This window comes from Odocoileus virginianus, chromosome 22, assembly GCF_023699985.2.
Source record: "Odocoileus virginianus isolate 20LAN1187 ecotype Illinois chromosome 22, Ovbor_1.2, whole genome shotgun sequence".
Classification (NCBI taxonomy): Eukaryota; Metazoa; Chordata; class Mammalia; order Artiodactyla; family Cervidae; genus Odocoileus; species Odocoileus virginianus.
Window position 1 is genome coordinate 34,609,572 of NC_069695.1, and position 17,413 is coordinate 34,626,984.

Below are 17,413 nucleotides of genomic sequence, written 5' to 3' on the forward strand. Positions count from 1 at the left end.
GAAACCTATTTTCTTCTTTTTTCTCTATTTTTTCCTAATTGTACTTTTTAGCAATTCACACTAATTTTGAGCCTTTCTAAAGCACTGAATTTATGTTCATGCATTCAGTTCATCAGTTATGAAATATTTAAATGGCAAAATGATAATAATTGAAACTCACACAAAAGATGTGGGAAAATGTAACCAGTAATATAAACACAACTCCATTTCACATGTACAAGGCACAGGTTACTACAGTGTAGACTACTTTGAATGAACTATCCACACCCTGGGAAGAGAATTTTGATTAATTCACTCTTAGTGAAGCTCTATTAAGAGATCTTTTATTATACTTTCAATCAAAATACCATCTAGTCTTGAAAATCCCATCTAATTAGGTCAATTGGTTAAAGCATAGTGTTATTATGACCAAGCTAGACATTAGATATGTGCCACTTATCTTTGCCCCATGTTCCTAGATTAAACCCCTAAAGCCCTCTAGCCATCTGGCAACTGCAGTCGGGTCCACCTATAAGTGTTGCCTCTGCACCCCCTCACCCTGGCACCCCACCAAAGGAAAAAAAAGATAACTTAAAAAATATTATCCAACCTTATCTCAATGACTACTATTTTTATACATAATGGTGAGACCCAAATATTCAAATAATATTTTCTGAAAACACATAACTTTAAGAACTAACAACAAAAACATCCTTTCTCTGACTGTCAGACAAGCTATTCCTTTGTATCACCAAAATGAAGCTTTCCACTTTCTGAACTTATATTCCGAGTCTCCTTCACAACCTTCCAGTTTTCTAACAGTGCCCAACACTTGAAAAATCTGTAACTCTGAAAATAACTAGCACAAATGAACACTTGATTAAAATTAGGAAGAGTGGGACATAAGAGTCTCTTGAATAAACCTCAGATAGAAAGGGAAAATAATCAAAATAAAGATTTTCTCTTCTCAACAGAGAGAGAGGAAAATGATTCCAATTCCTGTTAATATCTTGACAGAAGAAGATATACCTGTTATTGTTATTTTCTACATGCTAATTCCCCAAATATTAAGCAGGGCTCATTTAAAATGTATAATACTATAATAAAATAATTATTTAAAAATAAAATTATAGGATGGTTAGTGCTAATAAATGATATTGCTGCATATTGTTATTTGTCACTATTCAGTCAAAAAATACTTAAACATACATTAATATAATGATGTGTATAATGCTCTGTTTTAATACATGCACTCCTCAACCTCCATCCTCCCTGAAAACCATAAAACAGTAAGCCACTTCATAGTCTATAAAGAAGATAGATGGAATATAGTGAAATAAAATATTTTAATTAAAAACAGAAAAATCAAATTAGTACATAGTAATAAAGCAATATATATATACACACACACACACAAATATATCTAATGTGATCAATAACTATCTCAAATGAGCTATTAGAAATTATATATTTTACTAAATTATGTACCATCGCATGAAAAATGATTAAAATAGCAACACATCAGGCATTAGCAGAATGCTATTTAAATTATTCCCAGATGCATCTTAAACCACAATTAGTCAAATATGCTTTGTAAAAAGTTGTTTTAACTAAGCAAATGCTTTTTGAAAGATTTAGACCAAAAAACTATGTATTATTTTCTCTTGCTGTCTAATTACAAATTGGGTGGCTTAAAGCTTCACAAACTTATATTATCTCACAGTTTCTATGAGATATGAAATGAAATATGAAAATCATCATTTTCTATGAGTCCAGCATATTTTAATGGGTCTTCTGCTCAGGTTCTTATAAAGCTGAAATCAAGGTGGAAGACAGCTACATTCTTTCTTGGAAGCCCAACTGGGAAAAGCTTCCTTTGGTCAGAATTTATTCCTGTGGTTGTAGGACTTAGGTCCCCATTGTTTTGCTAGCTGTTGGCAAAGCATACTCTCAGCTCCTAACCACATGGCCCCCTCCATCTCAGCAACAGAGAATCTCCCTTACAATGAATCCAACTCAGGTTTTGAAATTCTCTGCCTGCTATTTCTGCTATAAAAACTCTCTGCTTTTAAAAGGTTAATGTGCTTAAGTCAGACCCACCTAAAAGAGCCCCCTTTCTTCCAGTTAACTGTGCCGTATAACATAACCATAGGAATCAGAGATCATATGCACACTTTCCACTCACAGTCAAAGGTAAGGAAATTAAACACATGTGAGGGTCGTTTCGGAGTCATCTTAGAATCCTGCCTATCACAGTACACAAAGATTGAAGAATCACAGCGGCAGAGAAAGGTATGTGAACTTAAAATCAAACAAGTCTGAGGAATAAACAACTTGGAATAGGATTTAGAATACTGCCTTAAAGTATAAACTTCATGTTCTAGGCAATATTTGAAATATTACTTTGAAAAGGTCTGTGCTTGAATAAGTATTCTATTAATATATAGAAATCTCCCGTGGGTTTTAGAACAATTTCTCTGGTAAATCTTTGTAGCTGTGGATGTAGTAATAAGAAGTCAAAAATTATTTCTCCTCAACTCTAAAAACAGAAGGAAAAAAAACCATTTTATTACAAGATGATTTCATCCATATTCCTTTTTCTTTCCAAAATTTTTAATTTTTATAGATTTAAATTCTTGCCACATTTTGCCAAATGTTCATAGTACATTAAACAAGTTAGAAGTCAAATAGTCAAATGTATCATCAGCAGGATGAATGAAATTTTGATATATTCATTCTAAAGAACGCTAACTACAGCTACATACAACAACATGGGTGAATCTCACAACAAGATCCAATAAAAGTAAAAGACACAAAAGAGTATTTAGAGTATCATTCTTCTGTAGAAATTTTAAAATCAGGAAAAACTAAACTGCATAGTTTAGGGATGCTTTGTTGTTGTGTAATTAAGTTGTGTCCTTTTAAATGTCTTTAAATTAATTTTCTTACATTTAAAGCAATCCTATTTTTAACACTGCATTGGGATTAATAAAGTCTGATGTTTGTACAACATGATTCAATTACACAATATCAAGCTATTGAACTATATTGATTTACTGGTTGACAATTTGATTTCAGTATCTAATATAAAATTTATAACTATAATATTTCAAACAAATGTTGAGGCAAAAGGAACTGTTCAACTTTTATTCTTTATTCATCTGATTTATAATCAGCATAAACCAAGGAGAGATCTCAAGTCCCTACCCATAAGACCTAAATCATAACATCGTTGCTCAAACACTTCTGGTAGCTGGCATTCCCTATAGAAGGAAGGTCAAACTTTGCAACATAGTAGTAGATGCTTCCCATACTTTTGCCCCCACCCACTTTTCCAACTTCATCTTCCACTGTACCCTGCACTTCAGTTATTCTTGACTGTGTACCATCTCATCTTGCTTTGATGAAATAAAATCTCACCTCCATCAAAACAATACCAAAAGAGTATAATTGTTTTATGAATGTCATGGATTTTTATGGCTAAGAAATTATTTTTAATATTGTGTTAAGTGTAGAGGCACTCCCCTGTAAGAGAGAAGGCGGTATTTTAGCTGAAGTGTAAGGTCTTAACTAAAATGATTTGCTGTGAGGTAATATTAGGCTTCAACAATAGTTTCTGCCTTCAACAACAGCTCAGTCAGTAAATCATCTGCCTGCAATGCAGGAGACCTGGGTTCGATTCCTGGGTCAGGAAGATCCCCTAGAGAAGGAAATTGCAACCCGCTCCAGTATTTTCGCCTGGAGAATCCCATGGACAAAGAGGCCTGGCAGGCTATGGTCCAGGGGATCACAAAGAGTCAGACACAACTAAGCGACCAAACACACACACACAATATTATCCTATGGATTAGAGTAACTGTCTCCAAATTGGTATGTGCACACCCCAGGAAATGCATGAGATGACCTGCTGAGATAAATAAAAACATTAAAATTTATGTTTTTATACATTTAATAATAGTTGGTGATGGACAGGGCAGCCTGGCGTGGTGCAGTCCATGGTGTCGCAAAGAGTCGGACACAAGTCAGCGACTGAACTGAACTAAGTAACCATCCTATATATTTACATTTTTGAATATGTGCTATGTATTAAGTATTGATACAGAACTATATGTAATTTATAAAAATACACAAGTTGGAGGAACATTCAATTTGCTTTAATCACTAGACTGCATTATTTTAAAAGTTTGGAAACCAAAGCACAGACTTTGGAATGCAACTGAAATAGTTTCTTGTCAAGCTATGTGACTTTAGAAAGTTATCTTAATTTAAACCACAATTTTATCAAGTATGTAATAAAAAATGTTCATCTGATAGGATTATTGTGAATGTTAAAGGGGACATTTTGTTTAAAGTTATTAGCTCAATCCTTAACCAATATATATTAATAAGTTGATAAATGCAAGGCATTTTTATTAATTGTGTTACATTCAAAACTTTCTATTGCCTAAAAAAGCAATGTGCTCATTAAAGAACTCTAGATGACAAGCAAAGTCACCAGTTTCACAGCCTAAAAAAAAAAAGGCCATCTTTTCCTGCTTCTGATGGGACTACAAATGGTATAACTGCTAAGGAAAACAGCATGGAAGTTCCCCAAAAATTTAAAAATAGAACTACCATGTGATCCAGCAATCCCACTTGTGGGTATACATCCAAAAGAATTAAAAGCAGAATTTTGAAGGGACACCCTTCGCAGCAGCACTATTTCTAACAGCCAAAAGTGAAAGTGAAAGTCTCTCAGTCTTGTTGACTCTTTTCCACCCTGTGGACTATACAGTCCATGAAATTCTCCAGCCCAAAATGCTAGAGTGAGTAGCCTTTCCCTTTTCCAGGGGATCTCCCCAACCCAGTGATCAAACCCAGGTCTCCCGCATTGCAGGCAGATTCTTTTCAGCTGAGCCACAAGAGAAGCTTAAGAATACTGGAGTGGGTAGCTTATCCCTTCGCCAGGGGCTCTTCCCAACCCAGGAATTGAACTGGGGTCTCCTGCATTGCAGGTGGATTCTTTACCAACTTAGATATCCGGGAAGCCCAAAGGTGGAAGCAATTCAAACGCTTGTCGACAGACGAATAAAAAAAAAAATGTGGTAAACACATTAAACAGTATATTATTCAGCCATTAAAAGTAAGGAAATCCTGTGACACAATTTAACATGGATGAATTTTGAGGGTATTATGCTAATGAGACAATCAATCACAAAAAGACAAACACTGTGTAATTCCCCTTATACTGTAGGGGGAGGGGGGCTTCCCCAATGGTTCAAAAGGTAAAGAATCTGCCTGCAATGCAGAAGTTCAGTTCAGTTGCTCAGTCGTGTCCGACTCTCTCAGACCCCATGGACTGCAGCATGCCAGGCCTCCCTGCCCATCACCAACTCCTGGAGTTTACTCAAACTCATGCCCATTGAGTCGTCAATGCAGAAGGTTCCGGTTTAATCCCCAGGTTGGGAAGATCCCCTGGAGAAGGAAATGGCAACTCACTCCTGGGAGAGGCCATGGACAGGAGTCTGGCAGGCTACAGTCCATGGGGTAGCAAAGAGTCAGTCATGACAGGGCAAGCATGCATGCAATTATATGAGGTATCAAAAGTAGTCAGATTCACAAAATCAGAGAGTAGAATGGTGGTTTCCAGGGGCTGGAGGGAAGGGGAAAGAGGGAATTCTTTATTAGTTACAGAGTTTCAGTTTTGCAAGATGAAAACATTCTAGAGATCTGTTGTACAACAAAGTATATATGCTTAATACTGTTATACCACACACTTACATATGTTTAAGATGGAAAAGTATATCACTTTTTCACTTATGTTTTTTAACCACAATTTAAATATATAAAATTTTAAAAATAGACCCCAAATCTGGTTATAACTAGCTGATGTGTAGTGTTTAAATAAGAAGATTTCCATTGTGTTATGAGGCTGGGAAGCAATTTTCATTTATCCCATTAATTACTGTCAAAGATATGTTACACATGATGCCCTCCCTTCCATCAAAACAAATTTGGCAAAACAAAAGCAAAGACAAATTATCAAGCAATAGACATACCTCATGGTATGGTGTTGTAAGAATATGTTCAGTCGGTTCAAGAGATATTAAGCTGATAGAATCAACAGTATTCTATCAAGTATTGACCATAAAAAGAGAAGAAAGGGGGAAAATCAATCATATCACAGACTTTTGGCTTGGAAAGGTGAACAAATTGTATTGCCACCCATGGAGAAAGAAAAATTGTAAAGAATTTTTTTTTTTTAAGAGGTTAGCTTGGAGGACCTAGTATGGGGAATGGAGAGAAGAAAAATTTTTGAATTTAATTTTAAGTGCCTTGGAATATTTTGATGGAAAACAAAGCACAGATCTGAACTCCAGCAGAAGTGTATTAGGTCCTCAAAACAGACACACAACGGAAGCCATGGATGGGGGTACTACTACTAAAGAGAGAGAGTGAGAAAAGGAATTCAAAATGTGTCTTATTCAAATTATTTAAATTTAAGGATACCTAAGTAAATAAATCCATGAAATTTGGGGAAAAAACAAGTTTGCCACTGAATTTTAAGAGTGCTAACACAATTATCTACAATGTTCTGGTGGAAAGAGTGAAAACAAAGAAATTATACCTAGCTAAGTTGCCCTTTAGGTACAAAGGAAAAGGAGAAATATTTTTCAGTTGCATATAAACCCCAAAGAATAGAAAATAGGAACCCTTCTTTAGGGGAAAAAATGATGATCAGGAATTACAACTAATCAACTGATGAATCAAGTCAGATAATTTAGAGGTAAAGAAAACCAGGTAAAAGAATGGATGATATGCATTTAAACATAACAAAGGGACAATAATTGTAAGAAGCAAATTATACACTATAACATAAAGAACCTTTACAATAAAAGCAATGTTATTTATATAATACAACAAAATATATAACATTTGTAATAGAATAAATGTAATGTATTATAAACAAGGATAACAGTAACAAGAAGGTAAAAAATGAAAAAAGATTTATCCCTTATCTTCCACTGGAGAAAGTCAATTATATGGTATAAAACTGAAATTGTAGTTGAAAAATTAAATATAATTCACTGTCAATATTTTAATCTCTTCTGTCAATTTTAAGAATACACACTTCTGTGAATAAACCTTAATCTATTAGAAAATTTTTGAATTTCGTGTATTTTTGTGACATTTTGGTAATATTATATTTTATTCTTCTTAAATTAGCATATATTTATCATCCCAGTTTTAGAAAATCACTTCTGCTTCTCCATATACAGTATGACCATCAACCATTATCTCTAATCTTCTTTTGGGATACTTGTTTAGATGGATGTCTGTAATGATACTCATAATTAGTTAATGGATATATCTAGGCAAGAGACTTAGCATGAATTTTTGGCATTTTTTTCCTTTTCACTTAGACTTTTGAGTAATGAGTGTATCACTTTTAAGAAAACAAAGTCATTTTTTAGTTTCTAAAATTGGAGTAAGAAAAAAGATGCAATAAAATACATTAATGCATATATGTATCTTGTATTTAAACTCCTTATTACACTGTGATTTTGAGTTCATAACACATAATTAAAATTATATCATGGTGTTCTTGCCTTGTTAATACTTAGATTAGCTTCTATTTTTGTAGCATCTATTATGTGTCAAGCATACGCTGTATATACTATATGCTTATGAAGTATGATTATCCTCATCCAAAACTAAAACTAGGCAAAGTTTTGAATGCAAATTAGGAAATCCTCAAAGAGAAACAAAGAGGAAACTGTGTCTTTAAATAAGAAACTTTCTAACTCACAACTCCAGTAAATATCAAATCCAGGATTTAAATCTTGCTCTAAAATCCTTACCCTGCCCACTATACCATGTTTCCTGCCACCCATGCTGTCCATGAAGTTTATGTTGCTATCCTAGGACTATGAAAATGAGTATAAGCTAAAACACAATGGATTCACTTTAATCTTTCCTAGTTAGATATAAAAAATCTTGGCAAATACAACAGCTATTAGTGAGAGGTCGTTATGATCTTGACATGGAGATCAGAACTTGGAAATTCTGCTGCCACATCCTTGTATTTCCTTCCTCATCTTTTCTCTATCCTATATAGAAAGGCCAGAGTTTAAAATCTTGACAAGTGGAATCTCAGAATTGTTGCTCAGAAGGTTTCCAGAGGGAATACATATGTGCTGGGTCTTATCCCTCACCTTCACCATAGTCACTAGTAACACAACTAAGAAGCACTAACAGAAAAGCTAAGGACTGGTATCTTCAGAAACAAATGTGGGATAGTCCTCATATGGGCTCCCCAGGTTACTCAGTGGTAACGAATCTGCCTGTAATACAGGGGATGTGGATTTGATTCCTGGGTCAGGAAGATTCCGCGGAGAAGGAAATGACAACGCACTCCACTACTCCTGCCTGGAAAATCCCATGGAGAGAAGAGCCTGGCAGGCTGCAATCTATGGTGTCACAAAGAGTCAGACACAAATTTGTGACTAAACAACTAGTCCTCATGTACTAAGAGGGTCTGATTTCCTTCTAAAATTCAGGGGTGTTAACTCGACAAGCCCTTTGTCTCTTAATCCTCATGGCCAACTGGCCTCTAGTAAAAGGAAAGGAAAGTGAAGTTGCTCAGTCATGTCCAACTCTTTGTGACCCCCTGGACTGTAGCCCACCAGGCTCCTCCGTCCAAGGAATTTTCCAAGCAAGAGTACTGGAGTGGGTTGCTATTTCCTTCTCCAGAGGATCTTCCCAACCAAGGGATCGAACCCAGGTCCCCTGCATTGCAGGCAGATGCTTTACCCTCTGAGCCACCAGGGAAGCCTGGCATCCACTATTCCTTGAGAACCTAAAGGAGGTGCTGTGCTAGGGACTTGGACTTGCCACGGATGACCGATTCCTCCCAACAACTCTTAAGTGCTCCTGAAGTCAGCTTATAAACCACAATGCTGAAATTCATACTTGGGATCTCTTTAACCTCCACAAAGATCTACGGTATAGTGTGTCCCAAAATATTTAGATGAAGGGGGAAAAATGCATCAGTCATCAGCAGGAATTCCCACTGCGGAAGTATTAAGAGATAAGCAAAATTTGGGTGTCTCCGTGACTACTGTTTTGCTTCCTCTCTGTCAGAGATACAAAGTATCATTGTGTATAGCCGGCATATCCCTCGGCTTTGTTTTCTAGAATTTCTACAGCAAATTACAGATCAAGGCCCAATATACATGATGTGAGCCTCAGTCACCGCCTTAGGCCAAATGGAAATGTACACAGACTCCTTATGTACTATTTTCTTCACTCTGATGTGGTATTAAAAAAAATAACCAAAACTACAATCAGAGAACTAAAAAACAGTAACTGCTTATGAACCAGTCCATGAATATTCATTCTAATCACTGTACAGTAATCAATTAGTAGTATACACAGTGAGAAAATATGAAATCTGAGGCTACAGATTGAGAACTGAATAAATTATCATTTTTAAATGACATAACTAGAGATAGTGTATTTTCTTTTCTGGATAAAAAATTCATTTTATGTTTCCTCGTGGAATAAATAAAGGGAAAAAATATACATAAACGGTTTTTTAAAAAAAAAAGGGCCAAAATGTCGGTTCCTACAAATACAGGGAAAGAAAAGCATTGCTCACGTTATTTGATTTTATAGTTTGGATATTCATTACCTTGTTTGGTTAAGACTGAAAGACAAATAGAAATGTGAGTTTACTGAATTTCCTAATGACTTATAGAATGTAGTAGACTTTTAAAAAATAAACAATAATGCATGAATAATATTACTAATGAAATGTAATGAAATTTCTGATTCTTTTCTAAATTTACCTTTCCTAATAGAAGCGGTAAAATGTGTTTACATTTGTAAGTGTGATGTTTTAACTAATTGCTGCCAGAAAATAAAGTGTCAATCAGTATGTAAAGCTTCTGAAAAAAAACTAAGCTAGAACTATCAGAGATGTAAAACAGAGTAACCATAGTGAGGCTAATTTTAAATGGTCACTGATTAAACATTGTTTCTGAATCAATGTCAGGCATTTCCTGTATCTTTTTTAGAACTGTTTGAAGTTATCCATAATTTCATACTTCTAAATTTCTGACACCTTTAAGGAAAGAACATAGAAAATTAACAGTGGTAGTATGGAAAAGAACTTAGATCCCATGCTCAGCAAAGCACATATGTGTGCGTATACATGCACACGTGCGCGCACACACACACACACACAGTCCCACTCCAGACCTAAAATGGCTGAGTCGCAGGATGTTGTTGCTTGGTGACCAAACAGTATCTGCTCAGCCACACAGTAATCTAAACAGTGACAGATATGTCCCCTCAGTTTTAGGCATGGCCAGTACAAATAGTAAAGGGCATGCTTATCTTCTCCAGTATTCTACATTTTTAAGTCAGTTGTCACTTGCTTGATTTTATCATCAGTTACCTTGAGGCTTCAGGGGGAAAGTATTTGCAAAGCTATAAATACATCTGCTCTTTTGGAAAAACAAGAGGTAGGACCAAGCTTCTTTTAGAATGAAAGATGGTCCTGTTTCAATGAAGCCTGCATGGTGTGTCTGCTGGGTTCTAGTCTGACCTCCCAGTTGCTATCAGTCTCCCTTTCTTTCATTAAACACAAGGAGTTAATTAGCCCCAGCCTGTCCTCTCCCCTTCTCTCTTTCCCTTTTCGCAGTAGTAATGATGCTTAATTACCAGCAGCAGTGGGTAACTGCAACACCAGGAATGAATCGCTCAGTGACAGCAAAGCCAGTCATGAACCTTCAAACCTCAGAATCCTAGAATGATTCTCAGTCTACTTGAAAATACCATTCAAATACAGTACTCTCTTTCAACCAATAAATGCTTTTGGATGCAAAAAAAAAAAAAAAAAAAAAAAAATCACTTTTTTTTTTTTTGTCTTTCTGATGACTGTACCCCTGCTATCATAAAGAAAAACTATCATAGGTTTAAGGAAGAAATACTCTGAGATGTGGGGAAACACATGATAAAAGGGGTCTTTTATTTTTTAAGTCAATGAAATGATGATTGGCTGTCTCTCAGAGAAGGAGGAGCCTATAATTCTATGTCAGGAGCAGCATAAAAATTTCATAAAGAGCAATAGGAAAGTTCATGAATTAAAAACCTCTTCAAAATTTCAAAACAGGTGTGAATGAAAATCAGTGCTCTTAAATGCTACACAGGAAATCATTATGCAAGAACATCACCCGAAGGATTACATTCTCTCCCTTAACTATATGGAATCTTTACTGAAAAGAGAAATACATGTTACTTTATTATTAATCCTGGAGCTGTTAATCTATATTAGATATCTTAGCAGCAATTTCTTAACAACTCTGCATTAATTTTTCAATGAAAATGTGGTACCCAAGAATGTGAATGCTGGTTTGAAATACTGGCATCCATGTTTATCTTAGTGCCTCTATGACCATTACAGAATTTATGTTAGAATTTTTATTTAACGTTTAAAAAAGAACACCTGTATATACATACAGTAGATGTAACAAAACCCATGCAAGTATAAACTTATTGGAGAAATACACAAGTGAAGCAATCTGACACATAAATAGAGGTGCCTAAGTAAAACATTTTAAGAAATGAAAAACAAACTCCCAGCTAGCAATTTACAAAATACACACACAATCTTATTAAGCAATATTCAGATAAATAATCTTAAATCATTATTTTACTCATCAATAGGTTCAGTACCATCCAAAGAAAAATACATTCATATGTTGTGAATTCTAATTTACTTTGTCTAACTAAGTTATTTTTAAAAATCAGGTTCTTAATGTTACTCCCAATATAAATAAATCAAAGTCCCTCATTCTCTACGACAGACTTCTGGCTCATCCAGATGTAGATAAACCTAAGTTCATCCATGCCCATCTAGTGCTCATTATTAATAAAGCAATCTCACCATTGTCTTTAGCAATGCCACATGTGAAAGGCGAAGGCTGCGTTTATAGATCGCCCTCCTAGAAACCTTTCAACAATGATGCATATTAAAAAAAAAAAAGCAGAACTTTTACTTGTGTTTCCTTTTCACCTTTATTCCCATGTTCATTTTTCCATATAAATTTCAGAAGAAATATACTTCCTTCAAACAACTACCCCTAATTAATCTCAAGAAACCATTAACTGCTTTCCAAAAAGAATCCTCCATATAATCCTTTGAAAAACCTTTCATGCACGTATTTCCAATTTAATATACCTCCGTTTGAGATAGAAGAGTAGCTGTCAAGGCATCTCCTTTCTAGCATCCTCCAGGAATACTGCACGGGAAACAGTTGCCAGTGAGAGATGGAGGAAAAGAAGCAAATGCTCAAGAAACCCCAAAGCGAGGCAAAAATGTACCGAGTGCCAGATAACCCTCCCCCACCCCTACTCCGGACGACTACCCACCTAGCATGATGAAGAAAGAGATCTTATGGATGTGATCTGCAATCCTACTTGTAGCCCACAGTTCTCATCTCCTGAAAACGGAAATTGACGCTGCCGCCGCTCCCCGACCTCACAGGCTTCTGCCTGCGGAGGCTGAGATACTGAGCTCTCAGCGCCAGCGCCTGGGCTTGCAGCTTTGCGGCCGTGAGACTATAGCCATCCCAGAATAAGGAACAAATAACGTACACCACTTGATTGCGCCCAAACCCATCACTCTTTGTTGTTCATCATGTAGCTGCGGCTTTATTTGTGAAAGCGGCAAGTGAGGAAGGAAGGGGGGTGGGGTGGGCAGGAGGAAGCATCTCCAAGACCCTATCTACCATCTAAATCTTCAGGGCAAGATCTCCGGGAGTGATTAAGGCAATCGGACAGCCGGGTGTCTCCCAGGCGGCAGTCTAACTAACAATAAAACCTGATAGTGTCCGGGGGGGGGGGGAGCCCCACATCCACGACCAGCGCCACGTTCGGGCTTTGTGCCAATAAAAAGACACCGTAGACTATCGATCAGAATCGTCTATTATCAGAGCGTGCGGCTGGGGTTTCAGCGTGGCCTTTATGCGCGGTGGCGAAGGCGGGACACGCGCCGGGCGCCCAGCGAAGGACGTGGGACAATGGCCCAGCCCGAAGACGCGAGATGCCGCCCGACCCGGGGATGGAAGCTCCGGAGACGAGGAGGGCTGCGCGCTCGAGAGATGCGCTGCTGCTTTAAAATACAGGACCACAAAGACTTCACGTTGGGGGAAACGCGCCTGGCTCACGCGAGTGGGGACGACGTGGGAAGGGGGGTTGAGAAGGGTGGGGGCAAAGGAGCCAACGGTGGCTCACGGCTCCCCCCTACCTCCCCCACCTCCCCGCCGGGCTGCTCCGGCAGACAAATAACAGAAGAAGGCGAGTCACTCACCGTGGTCTTGACCGGCACGTAGAGCACTTGCTTGGCGCCGCCGCCGCCCCCGCGGACCTCGTCCGGCTGGCCCAGCTGGAAACCCTTCGATTTGACCCAGAATTTAAATTTGGCGTTGTCCGTGGAGCTCGACTCGCAGCCGTTGAGGAGCTGGACGATCCGCTCGTATTTTTTACGGGTCACCGTCTTGGTCTTGCCTGAGTCCCCGTAAGTCCTGAGGCACCAGTCCTGGAACTGGCGGTACACATCGCGCTCGCTCTCCATGTTCCGCGCGCCCGGCTGCTGGCCGGAGGCTCCCAGCGCACTTCGCACCTGTTCACCCCGGGCTCATGAAAAATGCAGCCCCCCGCCACGATGTAGGGGACGCGAGGTCCCGGCCGCCGCCAGAGCCTGCCTCGGGTCGGGGGAAAGCGGGGGAGGGATGGGGCGAGGGGGAGGAGGGTCCGGCTGGGCACCAGCGATCAATGCCCTGTGCTACCAAGTCTCTGTTTTCATTCGTAATTGCGACGGATGTCTCCGGACGCTGTTCTCCTCCTCTTAGTGATGGGGCTCTAATATTGTGGGAGTAGGACCATCCTCTGGCCCGGAGGAGCTGGGTTTTGAATAATTAAAATCCCATTCCTTGGTTTATTAAAAATCCCAATATTGACTTGGGGTGGTCCCTCGACGCCTTGCCCGGGGCTGCGTCCGGGGCAGGCAGGTGGAGCGCAGCGCCGCCTCCCCGCGCGCGCGCGCGCCCGAAGCTTCCCGGCCTCCGGCCCCACCACCGTCCAGGAGAGAGGGCTGCGCCTCTCTTGAAAGCAGCTGCCCGGCCGGGCGCCTGAGAGCCCGAAGGGCACCCGGCTACCCGGGCTCTCCTTCCTCCAGGGTCCCGTTCCGCTTCGGCCTTCCCTGTATGGGGCGTTCAGGGACTAGAAAGAGAGAAAGTTCTTACCTGTCATGTTGTTAAGCCTGTCAAATCCTGCTACATAGGAAATTTCTTAAGGTATTTTTAAAGCGGCTTAAAATGTCATTTCTTCAGATGCATTTAGGCTAAATTCCAGTCCCGTAGTTAGGTTCCGGGAGTTAAGTCCCAGAATTAGCAAAGCATCCACGGAGATTTGGCCGGAGTTCTCTAGGATAGCCCGTGGTACCCTGAACAGATATCCGCTCCAGGGAGAAGTGGGTAAACGAAGGCAGGCCGCTGGCGGCGGGTCTCCCGGATAACGATGGGGCCCCCAGACAGGACTCCTCTGGTCTCTAATGAACTGGGTACAAGGCATAGAAGTAAGTTTATGATACAGATGCTTCAAACCCTCTGCGTGAAATTAGAATATAGCGATCTATCATTTTCCCCTTGCTTGGTTAGTTTGCAGTTCACGCGGGAGGTTTCGGATGTCTATTTTCCCCCTGCCACGTCATGGACACCCCCTCCTCTGCTCAGAGTAGCCAAATATGAGTTCCTCCGGACGATTTCTCAAGCAAATGAGATCAGCGGTTCCTCCATTCGGGATTTCCATCCATTTGTTACAGAGCTGGAAATAGGGGAGTTCCCATCCTCCTCGCGCTGCGATCGCGGCCGCTCCTCTTTATTCTACTCTCTGCGGAGGCCCGCGCCCGTCCCGGGAGGCGGCTCTGCCAGCAAGGCGGCCCGACCAGTGCCCGGCGCCGGGTCCGTGTCCTAGCCCACCTTCGCCCCCTCGTCGCCGTCTCCAAGACGAAAGCCCCGACTGGGAGGAATGTGGGGTGTTTGTCCCCTCTGCGCCGCGGCTGGTCCCAGCACTTGCAGAACGGTCAGTGGCTCCTGCTCCGCCAGGCTGAGTGTGCGCGTGTGTGTGAGCCGGGGAGCGAGGGTGTGCAGGGGGTGCGCTGTGTGTGCGCGCGTCTCCGGGAAGGTCTCGCGGCGGCGGCTGGAGCCGGGACTGACAGCCCGGGCGGAGCGCGAGCAGCTCCACACACTAAACCTCTCGCCTCTCCCCTCACCCCCCACCCCTCCTACTCCCCTCTCCTCCGCCCCCCCCCCCACCCCGCCCCGCTTCCCCGGCCCCTTCCAAGCTCTCTGATTGGCCAGTGGGACAAAAGTTTCTGTGGAGACGGCTGGGCGCTGACGTCACGAGCAGAATTGTCCCATTTAGGGATCCCGGGGGCAGTGCGCATGTTGCAGGCTGCAGGTTAGAGGCGGGAGGAGGTAGCAGCGGGCCGGGCGGCAGCCAGGTGGCGGAAAGGAGCGCTCAGCATCCAGGTGGGGGGACGACTCCAGCAGGGTTTCCATGGAGATTCCTCTGGGTCTAGCCTAAAAACAGCAAATCAGCTGACACCATTAGCTCAGGACCTAATTACTGCTTATTGGAGCAACAAATGAGGGAGAGGGCCAGCTGCAAAGGAAGAGTTTTCATCCACCACCACCCCTCCTGTCTCCTCTCTCCCCTCTCTGGGTGGCTCTAGAGTCCCGGGAGAATTCCCATTAACTTGCAAGATGCCTGCAACAACAGCTCCCCTTCTCTAGAGACTACCCTGACTGCTTTTATTCTTTTTATTCCCTTCTTTTGAATCGAAAAATAACGCTAACATAGATCAGTGGTCCTGAGTCCTTGAGTTTGTTTGCCCAATAAATATTAGCCCAGCAGAGCTCAGAGGAGCCACAGGCCAGTAGAAGTCACACGTGGATTTAATATCAGGGGAGGATCACTTTCAGTTTATTGAATTGGGAACTTATCTTTAGGCTTTTCACATTTTAAAAAATATTTCCAATATCTGAAGTACATAATATTTGGGACGAACAACTGGACTGAGAATATTTTCAGTCACCCTTCTAAATGGAGTATAACTCACAAGAACAATGCTCTTCAAAGTTTCCCTGGTGAGATCAGAGACAAGAGGATGATTCCAAGAGGAGAGAGGCAGGTTTTCTAGTATATTGGTCATAGGTTTCCTAAGAGATTCTGGAAGTATAGGTGGTCATAGAGTGGTTATTCATTCAAGATTAAGCTGGTTCTATAGAGTTTACTTTCACTTATGGATATAGCTTAATTCACAATTTCAGAGTTCTTTTTGGTAGCTCTTTCATTTGAAAAGATATCCCAACTCCTCTAAGCCTCATTCAAGTACTTTCAGAACCAGAAAGACTTCCTTCTTTGACTTATTCAAGTCATCTGCTTCTCTAAACTCCTCTGGATGGTGTCGTTTTTTGTTTTAACCTTGTCTCATAGTAAGACATAGATTTTCCTTTGGCATAGAGTGCATATTTACATCTCTCCTCCAAAAATTTTATGAAGTACTTTTTATTACATGTAAGACACACTATTTGCCCTTTTTCTATTTTTTTAATTTGGTAAAGAATTTTCCTAACTCAATAAATTTATTTTATGACCCAGCAAAGGATGACTGGCACCTATAGTTTGGAAGTGATTTATATCATAAGAACTTGCACTGCCCTTGTACTATATGAATAGAGGAGCCTGGTGGGCTACAGTCCCTGGGGTTGCAAAAGAGTCGGACGCGGCTTAGCAAATAACAACAGATATCCCATTGTACAAATTGAATTTTGATTGGAAGACTCTCGAGAGTTCGTACGTTCTTGTTTTCCAAGTAACTCCAGAACAATGAATATGTGTGTGTGCTCAGTTAGTTGCGTCTGACTCTTTGTGACCCCATGGACTGTAGCTATCCAGGCTCCTCTGTCCGTGGGATATCCCAAGCAAGAATGTTGGAGTGGGTTGCCATTCCCTCCTCCAGGAGATTTTCCTAATCAAGGGATCGAACCTGTGTCTCCTGCATCGGCAGGCATTCTTTACTACTGAATCGGTGGCACTGGTGGTAAAAACCCACTCACCAAAGCAGATAACATAAGAGATGTGAGTTCGATCCCTGGGTTGGGAAGATCCCCTGGAGGAGGGCATGGCAACCCAGTCCAGTATTCTTGCCCAGAGAATATCATGGACAGAGGAGCCTGGAGGACTATAGAGGACTAGTCCTCCATAGAGTTGCAAAGAGTAAAACACGACTGAAGCGACTTAGCTTCAGTCACCTGAGAAGCCCCAATGCACACAGTAAGTGCTTAATAAATACATGCTGAGCTAGTTAATAAAGTAGGGAAAA

General features: G+C 40.6%; 1 protein-coding gene across 7 annotated transcripts in view; it reads right to left on the bottom strand.

The window, feature by feature from the left end:
* The window catches only part of NOL4 (nucleolar protein 4), a 691,960-nt gene that overhangs the window by 422,525 nt on the left and 252,022 nt on the right, over positions 1–17,413 (bottom strand). For 2 of the 7 annotated variants that reach the window (XM_070452828.1, XM_070452838.1), the window contains exon 1: positions 13,337–15,294. The exons of 1 other annotated variant lie outside the window; for it this stretch is intronic. In XM_070452828.1, coding sequence (XP_070308929.1) covers positions 13,337–13,600 — 264 coding nt within the window. In that variant the 5' untranslated portion in view covers positions 13,601–15,294. Of the gene's footprint in view, positions 1–12,205; positions 12,313–12,396; positions 12,648–13,336; positions 15,295–17,413 lie in introns of those variants that run through there. 4 more of the 7 variants (XM_070452833.1, XM_070452830.1, XM_070452832.1 and 1 more) reach the window with 4 other exon arrangements.